Source organism: Asterias amurensis, chromosome 12 (assembly GCF_032118995.1).
Source record: "Asterias amurensis chromosome 12, ASM3211899v1".
NCBI lineage: Eukaryota > Metazoa > Echinodermata > Asteroidea > Forcipulatida > Asteriidae > Asterias > Asterias amurensis.
Window position 1 is genome coordinate 13,217,655 of NC_092659.1, and position 22,442 is coordinate 13,240,096.

General features: G+C 42.7%; 1 protein-coding gene across 1 annotated transcript; it reads right to left on the minus strand.

Moving 5' to 3' along the window:
• Positions 1 to 1,596: 1,596 nt before the first annotated feature.
• Positions 1,597 to 20,953, minus strand: LOC139945450 (uncharacterized). The gene is made up of 7 exons (XM_071942805.1): positions 20,860 to 20,953; positions 15,669 to 15,925; positions 12,340 to 12,483; positions 10,508 to 10,753; positions 6,493 to 6,673; positions 4,345 to 4,988; positions 1,597 to 2,211 (listed from the first exon to the last, which is right to left on the minus strand). Exons 2-7 carry the CDS (start codon positions 15,877 to 15,879, stop codon positions 2,018 to 2,020), a joined length of 1,620 nt encoding a protein of 539 aa, XP_071798906.1. The 5' UTR covers positions 15,880 to 15,925; positions 20,860 to 20,953; the 3' UTR covers positions 1,597 to 2,017.
• Between the last annotated feature and the right edge of the window lie 1,489 nt (positions 20,954 to 22,442).

Genomic DNA, 22,442 nt, shown 5'->3' on the forward strand with positions numbered 1-22,442 from the left:
TAAATGGTACTTAAACTTTGCCAGCCTGCAACATGATACCATGTGGTGACTGCATACTACACAGTACACAGTCAACCCTCTCACTGTCTGACCATTTAATGTCATCCAGTGTAGCGTTGAATGGTTCATAAACTATGCCAGCCTGCAACATGATACCATGTGGTTAATGCATCTACACAGTACACAGTCAACCCTCTCACTGTCTGACCATCCAATGTCATCCAGTGTGGCGTTAAATGGTACATAAACTATGCCAGCCTGCAACATGATACCATGTGGTGACTGCTTACTACACAGTACACTGTCAACCCTCTCACTGTGTCTGACCATCCAATGTCATCCAGTGTGGCGTTGAATGGTTCATAAACTATGCTAGCCTGCAACATGATACCATGTGGTGACTGCATCTACACAGTACACAGTCAACCCTCTCACTGTCTGACCATCCAATGTCATCCAGTGTGGCGTTAAATGGTACATAAACTATGCCAGCCAGCAACATGATACCATGTGGTGACTGCATCTACACAGTACAGTCAACCCTCTCACTGTCTGACCATCCAATGTCATCCAGTGTGGCATCGAATGGTACATAAACTATGCCAGCCTGCAACATGATACCATGTGGTGACTGCTTACTACACAGTACACTGTCAACCCTCTCACTGTCTGACCATCCAATGTCATCCAGTGTGGCATTGAATGGTACATAAACTATGCCAGCCTGCAAAATGATACCATGTGGTGACTGCATTTACACAGTACACAGTCAACCCTCTCACATGTCTGACCATCCAATGTCATCCAGTGTGGCGTTAAATGGTACTTAAACTTTGCCAGCCTGCAACATGATACCATGTGGTGACTGCATACTACACAGTACACAGTCAACCCTCTCACTGTCTGACCATTTAATGTCATCCAGTGTAGCGTTGAATGGTTCATAAACTATGCCAGCCTGCAACATGATACCATGTGGTTAATGCATCTACACAGTACACAGTCAACCCTCTCACTGTCTGACCATCCAATGTCATCCAGTGTGGCGTTAAATGGTACATAAACTATGCCAGCCTGCAACATGATACCATGTGGTGACTGCATCTACACAGTACACAGTCAACCCTCTCACTGTCTAACCATCCAATGTCATCCAGTGTGGCATTAAATGGTACATAAACTATGCCAGCCTGCAACATGATACCATGTGGTGACTGCATACTACACAGTACACAGTCAACCCTCTCACTGTCTGACCATTCAATGTCATCCAGTGTGGCGTTAAATGGTACATAAACTATGCCAGCCTGCAACATGATACCATGTGGTGACTGCATACTACACAGTACACAGTCAACCCTCTCACTGTCTGACCATTCAATAACATCCAGTGTGGCGTTGAATGGTACATAAACTATGCCAGCCTGCAACATGATACCATGTGGTGACTGCATCTACACAGTACACAGTCAACCCTCTCACATGTCTGACCATCCAATGTCATCCAGTGTGGCGTTAAATGGTACATAAACTATGCCAGCCTGCAACATGATACCATGTGGTGACTGCATCTACACAGTACACAGTCAACCCTCTCACATGTCTGACCATCCAATGTCATCCAGTGTGGCGTTAAATGGTACATAAACTATGCCAGCCTGCAACATGATACCATGTGGTGACTGCATACTACACAGTACACTGTCAACCCTCTCACTGTCTGACCATTCAATGTCATCCAGTGTGGCGTTGAATGGTACATAAACTATGCCAGCCTGCAACATGATACCATGTGGTGACTGCTTACTACACAGTACACAGTCAACCCTCTCACTGTGTGACCATTCAATGTCATCCAGTGTGGCGTTAAATGGTACATAAACTATGCCAGCCTGCAACATGATACCATGTGGTGAATGCATCTACATGTACATGGTACACAAAGTTAGTACTGTGAACAGTAGTGCCACCGCACACAAAACCCACACAGTTGAAAGATTTCAAATGAATGGTCCACTCACTGGATAATGTAACCAAGAGTGGGAGGGGTAATTTCTGTAGTGCTTGGCAAAGTTACATCTTCATAGAGGAGATAATCCCTGACCAGCTTTGGAAGGAAATCCATCTTGGGGATGATCTTTGTGGCACGCACCGTTCCTAAATGCTCTGTGATTGCAACTCTACAGAGATGGTACAGAGTGTGTGGCTTTCCTGCACAAAAATAATCACAAAGTAACTTTGATTAAATTTTTCAAGAACAAGTTCGTTGAAAGGTAGGGTCAAAGATCGTTTTGTAATAGACCCTTCACATGAAATATGTAAATTTCAGACATTGCGTGCGCACTAACATTTTGGTTGGCAAAATGAGAGAAAAATGCGCTGTTTTGTACACGGCTAATGGCTGCGTGACACAGACGCCATTGCGCGTCTGCTTAGTGCACAACTCTGTGGCGTTTACCAACCAATAGAGTCTGCACGCATGCTTAAATGTAATTAGCATATTTCATGGGAAGGGTCTATTGTAAGCTCATTCCAGGCACATTAATTAAGAACGATACAATGAGTGTGTAACATTTTCAGCTGAATACCGTGTCTTTTTTTCATGGTTTTAAAAAAATGTCAAATCCATCCATCCAACACTCAGAAAATCTAAGATACGATTTGGGCAAGAATCATTTCTAAGATTAAAATATTTTCGGGTGAAAAGTTATTCAAACCGTATTACTCAGATAAAAAGTCTTTCTCAGAATAATTTATACTATCAGCAGCTGCTGTTCTTCTAGCCCAGTAAGTTTTTATTAAGTATACAATGTAGGTTTTCTCGGTCACTTTGGGAAAATGAGCAGCCAATTTAACCACCAGCCTATTTCATTTCCCATGAAATCAAATGCTACTGAAAAGGGTCATTAGATTTTCGTTATCCCAGACGATTTTTGGGGGCGTATGTGTCACGAAAAAGAATGACGGTACGCTAAATTAAACAGAGTGCTATTGGAATTTGACTCGACTCAAAACGAAACTGAATCGCCGAATTCTGAATTTGAAACGCAGTAAAAGCCGGAAAGGCAATCTAGCTTTAATTTGAACGCATGAAAACGAAATTGGCTGCTCATTTGTCGAATTTGAGCGAGAAAACCTATATTTACCAATTTATGTCCCTACCTTAAAGGCAGTGGATACTATTGGTAATAACTAAAAAATTTGTATAAAAGCTTACTTGGTAACAAGCAATGGAGAGCTGTTGATGGTATAAAGCATTGTGAGAAACAGCTCCCTCTGAAGTAACATAGTTTTCAAGAAAGAAGTAATTCTCACGAATTTGATTTGAGGTCCCAAAATTAAGCATCTGAAAGCACACAACTTCTAGTGACAAGGGTGTTTTTTCTTCCATCTATTATCTTGCAACTTCGACGACCAATTGAGTTCAAATTTTCACAGGTTCGTTATTTTATTCATACGATGAGAGATACACCACGTGAGAAGACTGGTCTTTGACAATTACATATAGTGTCCAGTGTCCTCAAACCACTTTTTGCCAGAAGATACAAGCAAAACTTTTACAAACATGCAATATTGTAAAAGGAAATCTGTAAGACATGACTGCAGAAACTGTCCAGGTTGTAATCATGCCTGGAAAGTTCACTGTGTACAATGTGAATGTACATGCACTGACCGTGTTTCGCTTTAAACGTACAGTATCGAAAAGGAGAAAAGTTACTGGAATGTTATGCTCAAAATATCCCTATTTCCAGGTATTGATATGAAGTCACCAGTTCCATACTTCTCTACTCCCTCATTCTAATAAGGATTACAAGGAACCCTGAAGCCGTGTTCACACTCCACTTTTATATTAAAGTATGGCGACTTTTCTGTAGAATTATCAATTTTTACAACTCACATTTAGGGAGACTGTTGGTAAACTTCCCTCCCTGTCAACTTACCATGACCCTGATGTAAGGTAACAGACCGAGAAAGGTCGTGGAAGACATCCGCGCAACCACGGTAACTTACATTAACATGGCTGCTAAATACTTCAATGGAACAGCCCTGCCCTGTAAACCTACCATAACCATGAAGTCAAATGCTATGCAAACATTGCGGAATATAGGTCCAGGTGGAAACGCAAGGTAGAACTACACCAAGGCCAGTCAAAGTAACTTTTCGAGTGGCAGCCAAAGAAAAAGTCTATTGAAAACTTGGCTTTAGTCTGACATCATTGAATTAAGCATGGGACTTAGTCAACTATCGGTTGTGGCTTATGGCGAAGGTTTGGCCAATTCGTGGTAAACAAAACCCACACTGTATTGAAAGAGAAAAAGAAATCAGATTGAGAAATGGATTTACCTGCTAATTCAAGTACTTCATTCAACTCTCTGTGGTCTTGTATATACTGGATGTTGTGTTTACACAGTCTGAGTCTGTCCACATAGTTGTACACCAGCTTCATCATTTTCAGCCATGTACTTCTACGCCTAGAATAACGGATCCAGTCCTGGCTACAAAAACCAGTTTGGTCCAAACAGTCAAATCTCCAACGCTTCCCTGATTTCAAAAGTAAATTGGCATATTCAAGATCATCCGGTAGGTATACACATCTCATGTGGGAACATCCAAGATCTACACCGTAATCTAGAAGAAATTTCAGGGATGGTACATCTTCTTCACAGCCTCTGACAATGCAGTAACCACCCAGTCGACTACACACAACAGCACCAGAGTCCAACAGCAACTTAGCCATGTCAAAGTGTTTACGATCCATTGCTACTGAACACACAAGATGTGAAATGTCCCAGCATCTACTTTTAACATCTTCCGAAGTAATCTTGAGGCCAAAGTCAGGATCGCATCCTGCTTTGAGAAGGGCTCGGACGACCTCCGTGTGACCTTTCATTGCGGCAAAATGCATTGGGGTGTGTGGTTGTTCAGTCTTGCCATAAATAACAGTCTCCAGTATTTCTATACTTTTGGGTACAAGTAGCTCCAGACACCTGAGGAAAAAATTACAATAACAAATTTGTGTAATTAGAGATGTTATACACACACACATCGGTGTATGGGTAAAAAACAAAAATTGGTGGTTTTTATTGGTACATACACTAAAAAGTGTATAACCAGTGCATCCTCCCTGTTTAATTTCATATGGAGCTAAAACTGAAGGAAACCAAAATCAAAGATGGAAAGAAATGTGAACTCTGGGTGAATTTTTGTTTGAAGGCAGTGGACACTATTGATAGTTACTCAAATAGTTATTAGCATAAAACCTTACTTGGTAACGATTTGGTGGAGTAGTTTTCGAGAAAGAAGTAATTTTCCACGAATTTGATTTTGAGACCTCAAGTTTAGAATTTAAGGTCCCGAAGTCAAGCCTCTGAAAGCACACAACTTCGTGTGACAGGGGTGTGTTTTTCTTTCATAGTTATCTCGCAACTCCGACGACCAATCAAGCTCAAATTTTCACAGGTTTGTTATTTTGTACATATTTTTATGTTGAGATACAGCAAGTGAGAAGACTGGTCTTTGACAATTAGGAATGTACCTTGAGGTAACCAGGGCCAAATTTCATTAACAGCAAAACTGCGCTTATGGTTTTCCGCTTGCAGGGAAGGCAAAGAATTTCTACGCTAGCTAGATGTGTAAGCGAAGAATGCCTTGTAACATGGAGTAAGCATCCCTACCGCATAAACAAACCTTTTTATTGCCCTTTTGGCTAAAAATCGGGAGGGTCAGTTGGTCGTTTTTGTTTTTGTTTTTGTTTTTTTTTCTTTTTTTTTGTGTTTTTTCAATAGGGCCTATGTCAGAGGAGAAAATAAAAATCCACACATTTTTGGATGATCTTATCCCCAGATGTTGGCCCTAAATAATATTTTCTTGAATTAGTGATTAGCAGTTGCAGCAGATCTTCGTTTGCGATAAAATCATTGAGATTCAACGATCGGTAACAATGCACTATCAATGAACTTTGCCCCGCCTCGTGCAAGCCTTCAATCGGCGAAAGTTACACATGTTTGAATGTGCTTCAAGGCTGACATTGCACCATACTACAGGCGTGCGGCACATTGTGTGGCAATTCTTTCTCAGTTTGTGAATGTGCGTATTGTGTTGGAGTCTATCAACGGCCAATCACAGCGTGCGGGCTGTGTATGCACTTTGCATGCAGTGGATACTTCCATGGTGAGGGCGACAGATCGAACCATGTTGCCGAGCGCATCAAGGTGTTTTAACATTTTGTGAAGAATATCAGACACTTCATCGTTCATCTTGATTTCTGACAGCACTCAAAAAACATACTTCAGCTTTGAATAAAGGCCCTATTGTTATTTATTGGGCATTCAAAGTTTTTTAAATTTTTATTTAACCTAAAAAAACACCATTTTGAAGAAAAAGAAAAAAATGCGACAGTGGCTTTCTTACTTTTTCGGTCGGTCGGAAAAGGGCAATGGACGTTTTTTTTCTTCTTATGCCTAAGTTAAATAATATTGACCTCTTACTGACCTAACATGACCTTTGTCAGCTGCAACGTGAATGGGTGCCAATACTGCGCTTTCAGTGCATACTGGAGTCAATGCCGAAGCACCATGCTCAAGCAAATACTCCACGCATTCTGGGTAGTTTTCCTGTGTGGCTATATACAATGGGGTTGCACCATCAGAAGCAGCTGAGTTGGGATTCGAACCTAGAGAAGCAAAAACAAAAATAGGTAATGCGATGGTAGGTGCTCACCGATTGTCCCACCTCACTGACCTTTAGTTGCGTCACACGTTTCTCTGCTCATTCACTTCCTTAAACTGAAGCTGCCCTCATGCTAAGAATGATTTAGAGTGATTTAGACGTGCACGACTGAATTCAACAGAACCAGGCAAAATATGGGGAAGGACTTTGAAGGATTGTAAGGTGTAGACCGGCAGCCCAGAGCACTTTGGTTAAAGGAACGAGGTACCAATATTTGACTACGGGAACGTTTAGTGGATAACCTGACATAATCAGATATGGATGTCTGCCGGGGACCCCCCGCTGCATATGGCGCATGGACCCCCAACAAAGAGGCGAAATAATGGGCTGAGTCAAACATTCTAGGTACCACATGAAACCAAGTGGAAATGGTCATTACCATGATACTAAGTAAACAAAATCAACCGCCAGACAAATTTTCTGCTGCATTAGGCCTGCCAGACACCCCCTTCCCAAAATACTTAGTGTACAAACCTATGGGTTGAAAATTACCAGTTGTCAAATTACCTCAGATTTACATGAAACTTTGTTTAACTGTTCCACTATGGCTAAAATGAACACAAACCAAAAATTAAATCCATACTCCATGTCGTTTCTGAGATACAGCCTCTTACAATATACTAAAATCTCCCCCTTTTGGAGCTCCGCCCCCGGCCGACACCGCGCGTCGTGGTGGTATTCTTTCAAACGTTAAGAGCCGTAATTTAATAACGACACCAGCTTTGCGGCTGAAAGGTGTATACTATTTAAGTTATGGCTCTTGGGTCATAATTTGGCTGCATTGGGCCTACCAGACACCCCCACCCCCGGGGTTCAACATCGAAGGAACGACCTAAAACCAAGTTGAAATTACCAAGGCCTTTTGCACTATTCTTAACACAAGACAATATCAGGCGCCGGACAAATGTTTTGCCCGGCAGACACCTCCCTTACCCGGGTTAAACAAAGGAATCACCTGAAACCAAGTAATGACCAAACACACTATTCTTTGACGTCCAGTATCAATCACCACCAGACGAACGTTTTGCTGCATTTGGCCCGGCAGACACAGCTCCCTTCCCCGGGTTAAACATCAGAGGAACCACTGAAACCAAGTTGAAATGTGACCAATACAATATTATTCTTAATACAAGTATCAACTGCCAGATATCAACTGCCAGACGAAAGTTTTGTTGCATTTGGCCCGGCAGACAACTCCCCCCCCCCCCCCCCCCCCCCGGGTTAAACATCAGAGGAACCCCCTGAAACCAAGTTGAAATGACCAATAACAATATTCTTAATACAAGTATCAACTGCCAGACAACAGTTTTGCTGCATTGGGCCCGGCAGACAACTCCCCTCCCCCTGGGTTAAACATCAGAGGAACCCCCTGAAACCAAGTTGAAATGACCAATAACAATATTCTTAGTATCAACTACCAGACAAAAGTTTGGCTGCATTGGGCCCGGTAGACAACTCAGAGGAACCACCTGAAACCAAGTTGAAAAGGCCAATAACAATATTCTTAATAAAAGTATCAACTGCCAAACGAAAGTTTTGCTGCATTGGGCCCGGCAGACAACCCCACTCCCTCGGGTTTTAGAAGAACCGCCTAAAACTAAGTTGAAATAACCAATAACAATATTCTTAATACAAACGGAAGTATCAACCGCCAGACATTTTTATGATTCTTCATTGGGCCCGGCAGACACCTCCCCAACCCCGGGGTTAAACTTCAAAGAAACGACCTAAAACCAAGTTGAAATTACCAATAACAATATTCTTAAACCAAGGGGGTGGGGGTGTCTGGCGTGCCCAATGCACCAATTTTTTGTCTGGCGTGTTATGATACTTGTATTAAGAAGAGTGTAAATTGGTCATTTCAACTTAATTTCAGGTGGTTCCTTTGATGTTTAACCCAGGGGGAGGGGAGGTGTCTGCCGGGCCCAATGCAGCAAAACTGTTGTCTGGCAGTTGATACTGGTATTAAGAATATTATTGTTATTGGTCATTTAAACTTAATTTCAGGTGGTCCTTTGATGTTTACCCCGGGGAAGGGGAGGTGTCTGTCGGGCCCAATGCAGCAAAACTGTTGTCTGGTAGTTGATACTTGTATTAAGAATATTGTTTTCGGTCATTTCAACTTAATTTCAGGTGGTTCCTTTGATGTTTAACCCGGGGGAGGGGGTGTCTGCCGGGCCCAATGCAGCAAAACTGCTGTCTGGCAGTTGATACTTGTATTAAGAATATTGTTATTGGTCACGTCAACTTAATTTCACTTGGGGCCTTTGATGTTTACCCCGGGGGAGGGGAGGTGTCTGCCGGGCCCAATGCAGCAGTTGATACTGGTATTAAGAATATTGTTATGGTCATTTCAACTTAAATTCAGGTGGTTCCTTTGATGTTTACCCCGGGGGAGGGGAGGTGTCTGTCGGGCCCAATGCAGCAAAACTGCTGTCTGGCAGTTGATACTTGTATTAAGATTATTGCTATTGGTCATTTCAACTTGGTTTCAGGTGGTTCCTTTGATGTTTAACCCGGGGAGGGTATATGTGTCTGTCGGGCCGCGCCCAATGCAGCAAAACATTGTCTGGCGGCTGATATTGTCTTCTGTTAAGAATTGTGCATTAGGACTATTGGTAATTTCAACTTGGTTTTAGGTTGTTCCTCCGATGTTTTACCCCGGGGGTGGGGGTGTCTGTCAGGCCCAGTGCAGCCAAATTATGAATCAAGGGCCACAACTTAAATAGCATACAATTTTTAGCCACACAGCTGGTGTCGTTATTAAATTACGGGCTCTTAACGTTTGAAAAGAATATCACCACGACGCGCGGTCGTTCGGGGGCGGAGCGCCAAAAGGGGGAGAGATTTTAGCATTTTTTAAGAGGCTGTATCTCGGAAACGATATGGAGTATGGATTTAATTTTTGGTTTGTGTTCATTTTAGCCATAGTGGAACAGTTAGACAAAGTTTCATGTAAATCTGAGGTAATTTGACAACTGGTGAATTTCAACCCATAGGTTTGTACACTAAATATTTGGGGGAGGGGGTGTCTGGCAGGCCTAATGCAGCAGACAATTTGTCTGGCGGTTGATATTTTTTACTAAGCATGATGTTAATGACCATTTCCACTTGATTTCATGTGGTAACTAGAATGTTTGATTCAGCCCATTATTTTGCCTCTTTGTTGGGGGTCCACGTGCTACACACAGCGGGGGGTCCCTGGCAGACATCCATATCTGACTATGTCAGGTTATCCACTAAATGTTCCTGTACTCAAATATTGGTACCTCGTTCCTTTAACCAAAGTGCTCTGGGCTGCCGCTCTAGTGGTTCCCGATGGGGGACTTTTGTGAAGTTACAATAATGTAGGTGATGGCAGCAGACTTGCCAGATACATCCATTGTTCTTGGTAATATGCAGATGCTTAGAACTGCATAAACAGATTAACCTGTAAAGTCTGCTGCCACCTAGAGTTGTAAAGTCTCCCACTACAAACAAAAGAAATGCATTAATAAGAACTAGAGGGTGCACTTGTGATGCTGCTTGCACAAATGCGACGGGACCGCAGGGAGACACGCGCGCCATTCGGTATGCGCTTTGAATAAGAAACACACATTGGAGTTTATTGAACGCTACCCGATGCCGTTTTCATAACTTACAAAATGGCCATACAAACACACGCTAAGCCATGCCTGTTTTTTCAACTTAGAAAATGGCCGCCTGCACGCATGCAGGGTCTGGTATCTAGGCCAGTGCGCCCTTTAGTTCTTTATATAACTCTATGATCTCTATTTACCATGTTTGATGAGAAGCTTCAAGCAGTCCAGGTGCCCGTACTGTGCTGCAGTGAACACCGGTGCAATACCATAGTCATCTTTAACATCAGTCTTGGCGCCAGATTTCAACAAAATGCAGAGGATATCTGCAAATCCTTGATAGGCTGCCTCATGGAGTGATGACCAGCCGTTCCACTGAGTACAGTTCACATCAGCTCTTTTCTGGAGAAGCAACTCAACACACTCTTTATGGTTACCTGCCACAGCTGTGAGAACAGAATATGGGAGAACTTGCACACATCAAAATGCTTGGTGTAATACATAGATTGTGCAAGTCTTGCAATGTAGCCTTGGCCCGTGCGCAGCGATTCGGCAACACAGACAGCAGTGTATACACGAACAACGTACACACGTACACATGTATACATTGTTTGTGCTGTTCATCATGTACATTGTACAGCGAGAACAGTATAGCGTAGTCATGAGTACGGTCGTGTCTTCAACCTCGTGCGTGTGGTACCGTATGTGTACCGTACAGATTGTACATGTGTACTTACCCTGTACACGTATTATATTATGCACTGTGTTATGTATGGGGTGCGCTGGCGGAATTCCGTGATGGGGACTGGGATTTTGCAGGTCGCGGCTGGCTGGAGCGCCTTGATCAAGGCTAGGATCAATGTGGTCATTGAGTCAATAAGTGAATGTGATGCTGTTTCTTCAAATTTTTAATTTATTGTAGTTTATGGATACAAAAACTGTTGGGAAATTCAAATTTAACAATGAAATATTTGAAAGTAAACTTAATTTAACAAATCAAAAAAGAAAACCAGCAAATAAGACTTCACCTGTTTTCCATGACTTGTCATGCTTGTAAACAATAAACAATTTTGCCCAACTGATGATCTCGTTATTAGTAAACCTGTGTTATGGTTATGTGTTAAAATCATGTGGTGAATGCATTAACAGTACACAGTCGACCCTCCTACTGTCTGACCCTCAAATGTCATCCAATGTGGTTTTAATTTATAGATAAACTATGCCACCCTGCACTTTAATATCAAGAGGTGAATGCATACAAAGTACACAGTCAACCCTCCCACTGTCTGACCATTAAATGTAGTCCAATATGGTTTTTAAATATAACTATGCTACTGTAAATTTTTGTCAAGAGGTGAATGCATACATGTACACAGTACACAGCCAACCCACCTACTGTCTGACCACTCAATGTTATCTAATGTGGTTTTGATGTATAACTACATGTATACCACTGCTAATTTATATCATGAGGACAGTTCTTTTCAGAACTGAGAAGTCTCCCTCACATTCGATGAATCTACTCCGTGGTAGTAGAATTAAGAAAGACAGTTCTCTAAGAACAAACTCTACCTGGCAAGTAGATAGACACATGGTGTTACCACAAACCATATAATATTGCATACGCAGTATACAGTCAAACCTCCTACTGTCTGACCATTCTATGTCATCCACGGTGGCTCTGAATGAAAGATAGTTGTATTTTTCCTGTGTTTTGTTGAGATATTGGGTGCGTTCGTTTAGCTTCCCTGGGTCAACCCCGGAGTGCTCACTCGGGTGAGCCCCTGACAAGAGCTAACTGAACGACCACACTCGCCCTCTCGTGGTGACAGCATGCACCTCAGGTCACCCCCAAGTGACCCACTCCACAAGCAGGGCACTGATGGGGGCTGACCCGGTGAGCCCCGTCAAAGTTATTTGAACATACTGGGGCAGACCGGGGTCGACCCATGCAGGGAAGCTAAACGAACGCACCCAAAGTGAACTCATTGAAAGTAAAAAGCCCACAGGTTCAGGGGTTAATGCAATTTACCTTTATGAAGTGGGTAGATTTCACTTTGGTTGCATATGTCTAGCTTGGCTCCATGATGTATTAGTTGCTCTATCATCTCCTTGTTTCCAGTATGTGCAGCAAAGAACAGCGCAGTTTCACCTTCCCAGGTTTGAACATTCAAATCTACAGATATTAATATTAATAATTTGTTAAATAATATTTGCATTGAGGAGTTATGGGATAAAGAATATAATTTGTGCTTTACCCAACACTGATCCATGTGGGTTAAAAAAACACTTTTAGTTTTCTCGAGTCCTGTAAAAACAACTGTTGTGGGGACCCACTGCTGATATAAGCGTGTACCCACTGCTGATATAGGCGGGTACCCACTGCTGTAATAGGCAGGTACCCACTGTTGATAAAGGCAGGTACCCACTGCTGATAAAGGCAGGTACCCACTGCTGATACAGGCAGGTACCCACTGCTGATATAGGCAGGTACCCACTGCTCATATAGGTGGGTACCCACTGCTGTAATAGGCGGGTACCCACTGCTGATATAGGTGGGTACCCACTGCTGTAATAGGCAGGTACCCACTGCTGATATAGGCGGGTACCCATTCATGCCATTGCTGATGTAGGCGAGTACCCACTGCTGATATAGGCGGGTACCCACTGCTGATATAGGCGAGTAACCACTGCTGATATAGGTGGGTACCCACTGCTGATATAGGCGGGTACCCACAGCTGATATAGGCAGGTACCCACTGCTGATAAAGGCAGGTACCCACTGCTGATATAGGCGGGTACCCACAGCTGATATAGGCGAGTAACCACTGCTGATATAGGCGGGTACCCACTGCTGATATAGGCAGGTACCCACAGCTGATATAGCAAGGTACTCACTGCTGTAATAGGCGGGTGCCCACTGCTGATATAGGCGGGTACCCACTGGGGATATAGGCAGGTACCCACTGCTGATATAGGCAGGTACCCACTGCTGATATAGGCGGGTAACCACTGCTGATATAGGCGGGTACCCACAGCTGATATAGGCAGGTAACCACTGCCTAATATAGGCAGGTAACCACTGCTGATATAGCAAGGTACTCACTGCTGTAATAGGCGGGTGCCCACTGCTGATATAGGCGGGTACCCACTGGGGATATAGGCAGGTACCCACTGCTGATATAGGCAGGTACCCACTGCTGATATAGGCGGGTACCCACAGCTGATATAGGCAGGTAACCACTGCCTAATATAGGCAGGTAACCACTGCTGATATAGCAAGGTACTCACTGCTGTAATAGGCGGGTGCCCACTGCTGATATAGGCGGGTACCCACTGGGGATATAGGCAGGTACCCACTGCTGATATAGGCAGGTACCCACTGCTGATATAGGCGGGTACCCACAGCTGATATAGGCGAGTAACCACTGCTGATATAGGCGGGTACCCACAGCTGATATAGGCAGGTAACCACTGCCTAATATAGGCAGGTAACCACTGCTGATATAGCAAGGTACTCACTGCTGTAATAGGCGGGTGCCCACTGCTGATATAGGCGGGTACCCACTGGGGATATAGGCAGGTACCCACTGCTGATATAGGCGGGTACCCACTGCTGTAATAGGTGGGTGACCACTGCTGATATAGGTGGGTACCATAGAAATAGAACCCGGAGAACGCAGAGCTCGACCACCCTCTATGTCGTCTGTGGACGCGGCGTATCAATACTGCTGATATAGGCGAGTATGAACCTCGCTACTATGGGCAGCGCGCCGTATCACCCGCTAGCTCTGCGTATGTCTTTAACCCCTGGGAGGGAAACTCAGATCCGTGTTTTTGATTGGCTACAGGACTCGAAAATTTGAAACAGGACTCGAGAAAGTACGCAGTACTGCACACTGGTGTTGGGTAAAGCGCATATAAAGCAATTTACTGACTTCATGTACAGCACTCGAATCTGTCGTGCAGAGACGTTCATGGTCCACAAACATTGTTAGTGGTGACCCCGGTCACGGGGCAAATTTGTTTCATCCTGAAACGGGCACGTTTGGTGTAGTGTATACAACCTGTGCTTCTAGTTAATGTGGAGCACCAAGCTAATTCAATCAGCATGCAAACTTTCTCTGCCCTCACAGGTACCCATTTACCTCTGTGAAAATAGACAGAATTACAGGTCTGATGACTCCAACATCAGAACTTGAGTCTGGTTTACTCAGCCACAACACAACAAAACTATTTAATCAAACCTGCCACAGACATCATAGGCCGTGCACACCTAGAACCATTTAATCTTGAGGTAAGTCATGGACCAACAAGGCCTCCTAAAGGCAGTGGACAGTATTAGTAATTACTCAAAATAATTGTTACCATAAGAACTTACTTCGTTACGAGCAATGGAGAGAGGTTGATAGTATAAAACATTGTGAGAAGTGACTCCCTCTGAAGTAATGTAGTTTTCGAGAAAGAAGTAATTTGATTTTGAGACATCGGAATAGAATTTTGAGGTCCCGAAATCAAGCTTCTGAACGCACACAACTTCGTAAGACAAGGGTGTTTTTTCTTTCATAATCTCGCGACGACGACCAATTTAGCTCAATTTTCACAGGTTTGTTATTTTATGCATATGTTGAGATACACCAAGTGAGAAGACTGGTCTTTGACAATTACCAAAGGTGTCCAGTGTCTTTAATCAAATAGAAGACATGTCGTTGTTTTTATTGGAACTCGCCGTTCTCCCTCATTGATAGCATATATGACAGCTCAGAGAGCTTCCAGGGGCTTCGCTCTATTGACCCCCACACTAGCTTCGACCCTGGATCCCACGACAGGGGATTGTAGGGCCGCCCACTTTTGCTTGCCATTTAAACACACCGATCCATTAGGCTCCGCCCACTACGCACATGTGAGCAAGAACAAGTCATTCTGATGTCAATGCCATTCTGAACAACTTCGCATGCGCGCCAAGCATACGCCATGTCGCACCTTATAGTGACGAATTTTTGGTTGTGCAATGGGTTGTAATTGGTCAATACGCAATGGGGGAGAGCTTAATGATTCGGTCTATTGCTTTGAACCCCCCCCCCCATACAAAGTTCTTGCTACACGGCTGGGCCCCCCAGTTAAAAAAAGCGTCTTGTCAAGGTTGTCGTGGCTTGGACAGCTTGGTATAGAGTCATGTACCTGAGTGACTATCAGGGGAGACCAGGAGAGGCCTGGACTTCGCCACTCAACTCGTGCGTGGTCTCCCCTTCCAGCCTCTTAGGCTTTACGAAGCTGTTCAAGCCACGAGGGCCTTGACAAAAGGCTAGAATCAGCACAGTTTTGTGTACAAAACCATGGGCAAAAAAATAATGCACGAACCATCTTCATCTTCTATATGCTCCAGTAGTATCTTCACACAGTCACAGTGGTTAGCATTAGCTGCTTCATGTAGAGGTGTCCAGCCTCGATTGTCATGAATATCAACACATGATCCGTTTGCTATCAGCTGCTGCAGTGATTTGATGTCTCCTAATCTAGCAGCGACACCAACAGAGGAGCAGCGGTCTGGGTACGCCTCAGTGAAATCCATTGTTCAAGTTGGTTCTTTCACAGGGTAGTGACTGTACATGTGTCAGCTAAGAAACGCAGGAAAATGAAGTTACTATAATTCAATCAAAAGAAATTTACATTTCTCCGACACATTGATGTGAATGCAGTCAAGGATTTTAAAAACAGGTGATCATATTATACTGAAGCGTTGCAGTCAGTGTTCTAGCTAGACCAATTTTAGTGGTGGGCTCTCTTGATCCAACTTAGTCCAAAAAGGACTAAAAGCTTCAATCAAATTACCCATGTTTATACACGTTTTTGTTAGTATAAGTATAGAGGCCACCATCAAGTGTAATCTGGGAGAAAGACTGTACTGTGTATTTTGCTCAGAGTTCTGGGCGAAAATTGTTAGTTCTCGGCATGTAATCATGGAGGAATAACACACTTGAACGGCCCGCTAAGCCCCCACAGGGTGATTAGTGATCGATGGATTGTTGAGTGGATGAACAATTTCTCCATCTGGTACCGCTTCGGACTGCACAGTGGAGAAATTACTTGTTTGTGTTTTTTAATAGTACATAATTACAAACAAACGAACAAACAGTATTTGCATGCGTAGTAGCTCTATGTACCACATGTAGATGTTAGCCTTATTGTCCGTTAAATGCGCAGTGAGATTCTGATTCTGCTGATGTTTCCTTCATTAAAATCCAACTTTCAGAAGGAAAGTTACGTTGATATTCCGGTAATACAATTATTGATATATGAATGAAATAATGCTTAAAAACTTCTGTGATTTTGATAACTTTTGGCCAAGTTTGGCCGGTTAAAAATGACGGTCTTTGCTCAGTGAACCCTTTGTCTACATATTCGTGCAGACATTTATGTGTTACGATGTGGAGCATTTCATTGGGTGGAGCATTTCATTGGGGGGCGAATGAAAATCTGACTTTTCCAAAAACATCGTACTATGCCGATTATCTTGTAACCGATATGCACATGCATGATGTAATCTTTTAACCTTGGATCAGCTTTGTCGCGTACGGTTAGGTAATCCGAGGCGGTACCAGACCTTGGAAGTTTGATCTCCTGTTCGTTGTAACTCCTTGTGTATTATTCCTCCATGATGTTATAGTGAAATCAGCCCCAAGCCCATGGCCCAAATTCATTCATATCATACAAACAAAAATTCAGCAGTAAACAGAGCCCAGAGATCTGCCCATTCAATAGACTGTGCAAGTCTCGCGCGCACCGGAGCGAGAAAACACAACAACTGAAGAACTTAATTTTTTTATGAATCAAATCTTTGCTTTAATTTTTTTTTAATGCCGAATCTGAACAACAAAAGTATTCATAAGAGCTTGTTTAAATTAGTTTAGCTTTTTAACCAAGTACACAATTATCGGTTAAAGTCTATGTATAGACAAAAGTAAAACTCTGGGACAAGGATGTTTGTTTGATCTGAAATGTTTTGAAACCCCTTTTGTAAATCTACGCCCGAATGTGAAACTACTGAAAGCTAGTTTATACGCGGACGCACGATGGTCGCAAGGGCGTTAGATAAACGCATGACGCATTTTAAAGAGGAAGCCGACGCCTAAGCGACCAATGAAAAAGCTTTCCACCCGGCGCGGCCAAAACAAGCGTCTGCGTAAGTTTCGTGATCGGAGATGGGCACAAATTCTTAATTTTTACCAAGTAACCTGACCTGAGGTCAAGTTTAAATATCGGTTTTTCATCGTTATTATGTTGACTTTATTTTTACTTTTATGTATGATGTTAATTAGTATTACATTTTTAACAACATATGTCATTTTTATGGTCATAAACTACATTAAACTTAAGTAATGGACGAAACAAAATCTCCCCAACGTAAATCTCCATTAGGTTGGGACCACAATGGTCCCGGAAGTTCAAATCCGCGCGAGACTTGCACAGTCTATAGTGCCAATATCCTGGACTCCCTCCGCTTCTTGCGAGGGCTAGGCCCAGAGCCATGATGATCTAGTTTGACCCTTGACCATGTTGACATTGACAATTACGACTGCTGTCGTTAGGCTCTACAATTATATACCCATACAGGGCCTACTTCTACTTTTACATTCTACATCGGTACCGTACTTGGCATAGTCCTTCAGTCCGTATGTAAACGCCAAGGAAGGATAGCTGCTTATGTGCGGTGCCAAGGCAAGTGTTGCAGGTGCTTAAAAAAGGGGCAAGTAAAAAGTTGTGAGGTGTAGATGTTTGCTCTAAATCTAAACGTCCCCTTTTTTTAAGTTAACACGCCGATTGTGCGATGGAGTATCACTTTTGCAATGCATCATCTGATCATACATGTATCAGTGTATCACATGATCACTGTCACACTGTCACTGTGTCAGTGAAAATGACTTTACATATCCTGTCACACCTTTTACTTTTAATAGCATGTTTAGTTTTACATTTTACTACCAAAACTACCTTCTAGCTACTACATAGCCCTGCTGGTCGGCAGGTGAGGTATGGTAGGACGTCAGTCTGTCAGTCAGTGCCACTGCAGTCTGCACTGCAACGGAGGAGTCCAACCTGGGCTAAACTATGACATTCATTTTGTGACTTTTTTGCTGTTGTGTGTGCTGAGTTGATAGTTGCCTAACTAAATTATTACTAATTTAGATAATATTTTATTGTATATCAAGTGAAAAATTGGTGGCAGGACATAGACTTGTGGACAAGTCGTTAAATCGGCCCCACGCGCTGAGATAGTGCTCTCGCGAGATCACTGCTCTCGCGTGAACTGATGGCTCCCCGATTTTGTGGGGCTGATTTAATGACTTGTCCACAAGTCTAGGCAGGACACGGACTGGATAACTTTCGGTATATGGCGTCACCTGTTTTTCACTCATTTTTACATAATTATATATAATATAAAAAGGGATATTTCATTTTTATTGAGGTAAATTAGATATTATTACTTCATATCGAATGAAAAAGTGGTGGCGCCATAGGAAAACTTTTCCCACGGAACTTTTCACTGTGTTAGATATATCGTAGCGTCATACGATATCGACCCTCATATGTTTTCGAACCCCCAACTTTGATTACCATTTACCGCGAGATTGTGCAAGCTGCACCGGTTGCAGAAGCTATGCAGTTTACTCACGGTCTGTATTTTATCAGGCTTAACCATGCTGAGAATAATGTTTCTCCTGACGTTGGTTATGCTCAAATATTTATAAAATGATTGATTTTTTGTACAAATCACTAGTGCATTATTATGCCAAAATTCAAATGAGTCAAAGAAACATCATCCAACCTCGAAAGTTCAAAACAAAAATACTATCTGCAAGATTGAGTTTCATTCTGTTTTAGTTACTAGATGGATCACGTGAGGTGGTTACTATTTGGGATTCTATGGTGTGCCAATATGAGGAAAAAATTAAAATATTTTAAGTGAAAATGACAACAAATTTTTGGGGGGATTAACTGCATACTGTAATAAATTCCGATAAGCGTAAAAAATATTACGTCTATATTAAAGTCACCTGGAAGTGGTATTTTTTCAAAATAAAGCTTTTGTTACTAATATATGTGTTTTGATGAGTGGAATGTGAATACACAGTTAACTAAGGTTTTAAAAAATCAGTTCTTATGTTATTTACAAATTTATGAGTAGACCCCGACCCGAGAGGGCGCTGTTCGTGACGTCAATCGAGGCAGACTTTGCCTGTAATGCGTAGAGTAAACACAATTGCAAAGTACATGTACGGACCAAGTCGTGAGTTTGGACGTTTCAAAAAAAATGTACCAACTCACGACTTGGACGTACATGTACTTTGCACGTGTGCTTACTATACGCAATGTAGGCAAAGTCTGCCTCGATTGACATCACAAAAGGGGTAGGTGGAGTCAGCCCCCCAAACAACTTTTTTTTAAACATATAAATCGTGACAACAATTACTAAAAAAAATTGTTTTATTGTTCGTAAGCATATACTCTTATGTTTGAAAGAAAAAAAATTATATTTCCAGGTGACTTTAAAGAGAATATATCATAGATAGGTTTCTTATCTTCTGAAACCAAACATTACTGGTCAGAAATTGGGGAAAACGGATTATTATGAAGTGTGTGCTTCAAGGGGGGGGGGGGTGTTTTACTTTCATGCCTTATGATATCTCTGGATTCTAATATAGTAGCCATAATGCCTTAGGACAAAAATGTAATTAAATTTGTTAAGTAGTTTTGAATAATATTTTTGATTTATTTTGCACGCCATACTAGCTTCTGAATATTCAATAAAATACCAACCAATGAAAGGTGTGAAAACATATGACGTTGCTCCAATATCGTGCATGCATTTATAAGCACTGTTAATGGCGGACTGTCTCTCTTAGGTTGCGAGAGACAGTCCGCCATTAATAACAGTGCTTATGCAATCTATGATATTTTCTCTTTAATGTAGACTTAATATTTATTACGCTTATCGGAATTTATTACAGTATGCAGTTAAACAAAAAAAAAATTCTTTTTCATTTTCACTAAAAAAATATTTTAATTTTTTCCCCATATTGGCACAATAGAATCCCAAATAAATAGTAACCACCTCACGTGATCCATCTAGTGACTAAAACGGAATGAAACTCAATCTTGCAGATAGTATTTTTTATTTTGAACATTTTTATAAATGTTTGAGTTGACTCAACAAGTCAAACATTACATTGAGCATAACCAACGACAGGAATTTTTATTCGCAGCATGATTAAGCCTGATGAAAATACAGACAGTGAGTAAACTGCATAGCTTCTGTCACCGGTGCAGCTTGCACAATCTTGCGGTAAACTGGAATCAAAGTTGGGGTTCGAAAACATATGAGTGAGGGTCGATAACGTATGACGCCACGATATATCTAGATTACCTCGTCCTCAGTCATCAGTGAGATATCCCTTTTTGTAAAAATGAGTGAAAAAGTGGTGGCGCCATACGGAAACTTATCCTTTTCCTGTTATCCTACTGAAAACACATGACACCAGGGTATATTTACGTTCTTAACAAGAAAATAGTGTCGTCTGTAGCCCTGGGCTAGTGTCGTCTGCAGCTTTTTTAGTGCCGTTCGGTTTACTTGTTGTTGTTCGCCGCCATTTTAAAACCAACACTTGAACGTTGGTGGCGCGCACAACTCGTCAGCAAAGTTGGTGCGCCCTCTCTGGCACCTTTTTTTCTGGGGCGGGGGGGGGGGGCTATTTTACAATCTCTATCTTGTGTTGTTTAGGTTTGCAACAATTTAATCATTTGAAAGCCGACCAGCCATTTTGTCCGTAATCGAAATAAATTATGTTTTATGCCGTTCCCGGCAGTCAAGTGTTTTCACCTTTTCGGGGGATTACCAAACAATAAATTTCAATGCACGGACGTGGACGGAGATTTTGTCCGTCCCCACCCCCCCCCCCCCCCCCCCCGCGGGCCACTTTACCTGGCTTGCCTAGGTTACAGCGTCCCCGAGACAGTGTCTCCTAGGAAACTGTCTCTTGTTAGGTTACTCTGTCGGTCGGCCGGTGTCACCGGGAATTCTGCCCCCCCGCACAACGTCCGGGGATCTCCTCCTGTGGGATTCTGTCTGGGGGACAGATTCACCGTCGGGGACAGAATCTCCGTCCACACAGGGCTAGCTCGATGACGTCCACCGATCACTACGGAAATTCAGTGGTTTCGCTAAGTTTAACACGCAGTCATTTCCACCCGTAAAACAGCCACTTGTACGGAGCTCCACGTGCCATCTTGTCTAGATAAATATGTACACAATTAGTTTGCCAAGTTTACTCTTTAAAACGAAAAAGCCGACTTATCAAAAAAAAATATATCTTTCCCCTAAAACGAAGATGTCGACATGTTCGGAAAGCTATCTCGCCAAGACGACTTCCTGAGTGGGCATGTATTGTAGACCCACACGAAATAACGACTGTTGTACACATTTTGCAGGCAGCCTACACTGCACATGTTCCCAAAAATGGAGCATTTGTAATGAAAATAAACAACCGATGTCTTTTTTATTGTGTAAAAAGATTAGTCGCACAGAGGGAAACAAATGATGCTATAAAAATTAAACTATTAAACGCCCGTTTAAAACCGGCAGGGTCGTGGCCGTGCGATAAAGGCCCGAGCCAAATTTCAGTCTTAAATGAGCGAGAGGGGGTGGGGGGGGGGGGGGGGGGCAATCTCCCGTGGCGTACAGAATCCACTCGGAGATTCTGTCACCGGACCGTTGTGCGGGGGGGGGGGGAACACGACAGCATGCCCTGTGACACGGGCATTCAAATTCACGCAGTTCCCCTTGTCCACTCGAACTAGGGTTTCTCAAGTTCTTTGTGCATCATTCAGAATCATTGGTCATTATTTTTTTACATTTAATGGGCATTCCAGAGAGACTATACCGCCATTTATTATTTTACACCGACGATGTCGAAATTTGTACAAGACCAGCTCTTTGGAAAATCCGGAGTCGTGCCCCTACACCCCACCCCATCGGTTGACGGTCGGCCCCTGCCAACAAATCCACAATCCAGCATCGGGAGATTAATTGTGTAATTAAAACTTTCTTTGAGTCTGAGAAGTATGTATAACAGCAGT

Excerpts from the sequence above, each read along its gene's own strand:
- LOC139945450 (XM_071942805.1), bottom strand. The coding sequence starts at position 15,879 with ATGGATTTCACTGAGGCGTACCCAGACCGCTGCTCCTCTGTTGGTGTC. Across the intron at positions 12,484-15,668 it reads GCATATAGAAGATGAAGATG|ATTTGAATGTTCAAACCTGG; the intron begins GTTCGTGCATTA and ends TAATATCTGTAG. Across the intron at positions 2,212-4,344 it reads TGAAGTACTTGAATTAGCAG|GAAAGCCACACACTCTGTAC; the intron begins GTAAATCCATTT and ends ATTTTTGTGCAG.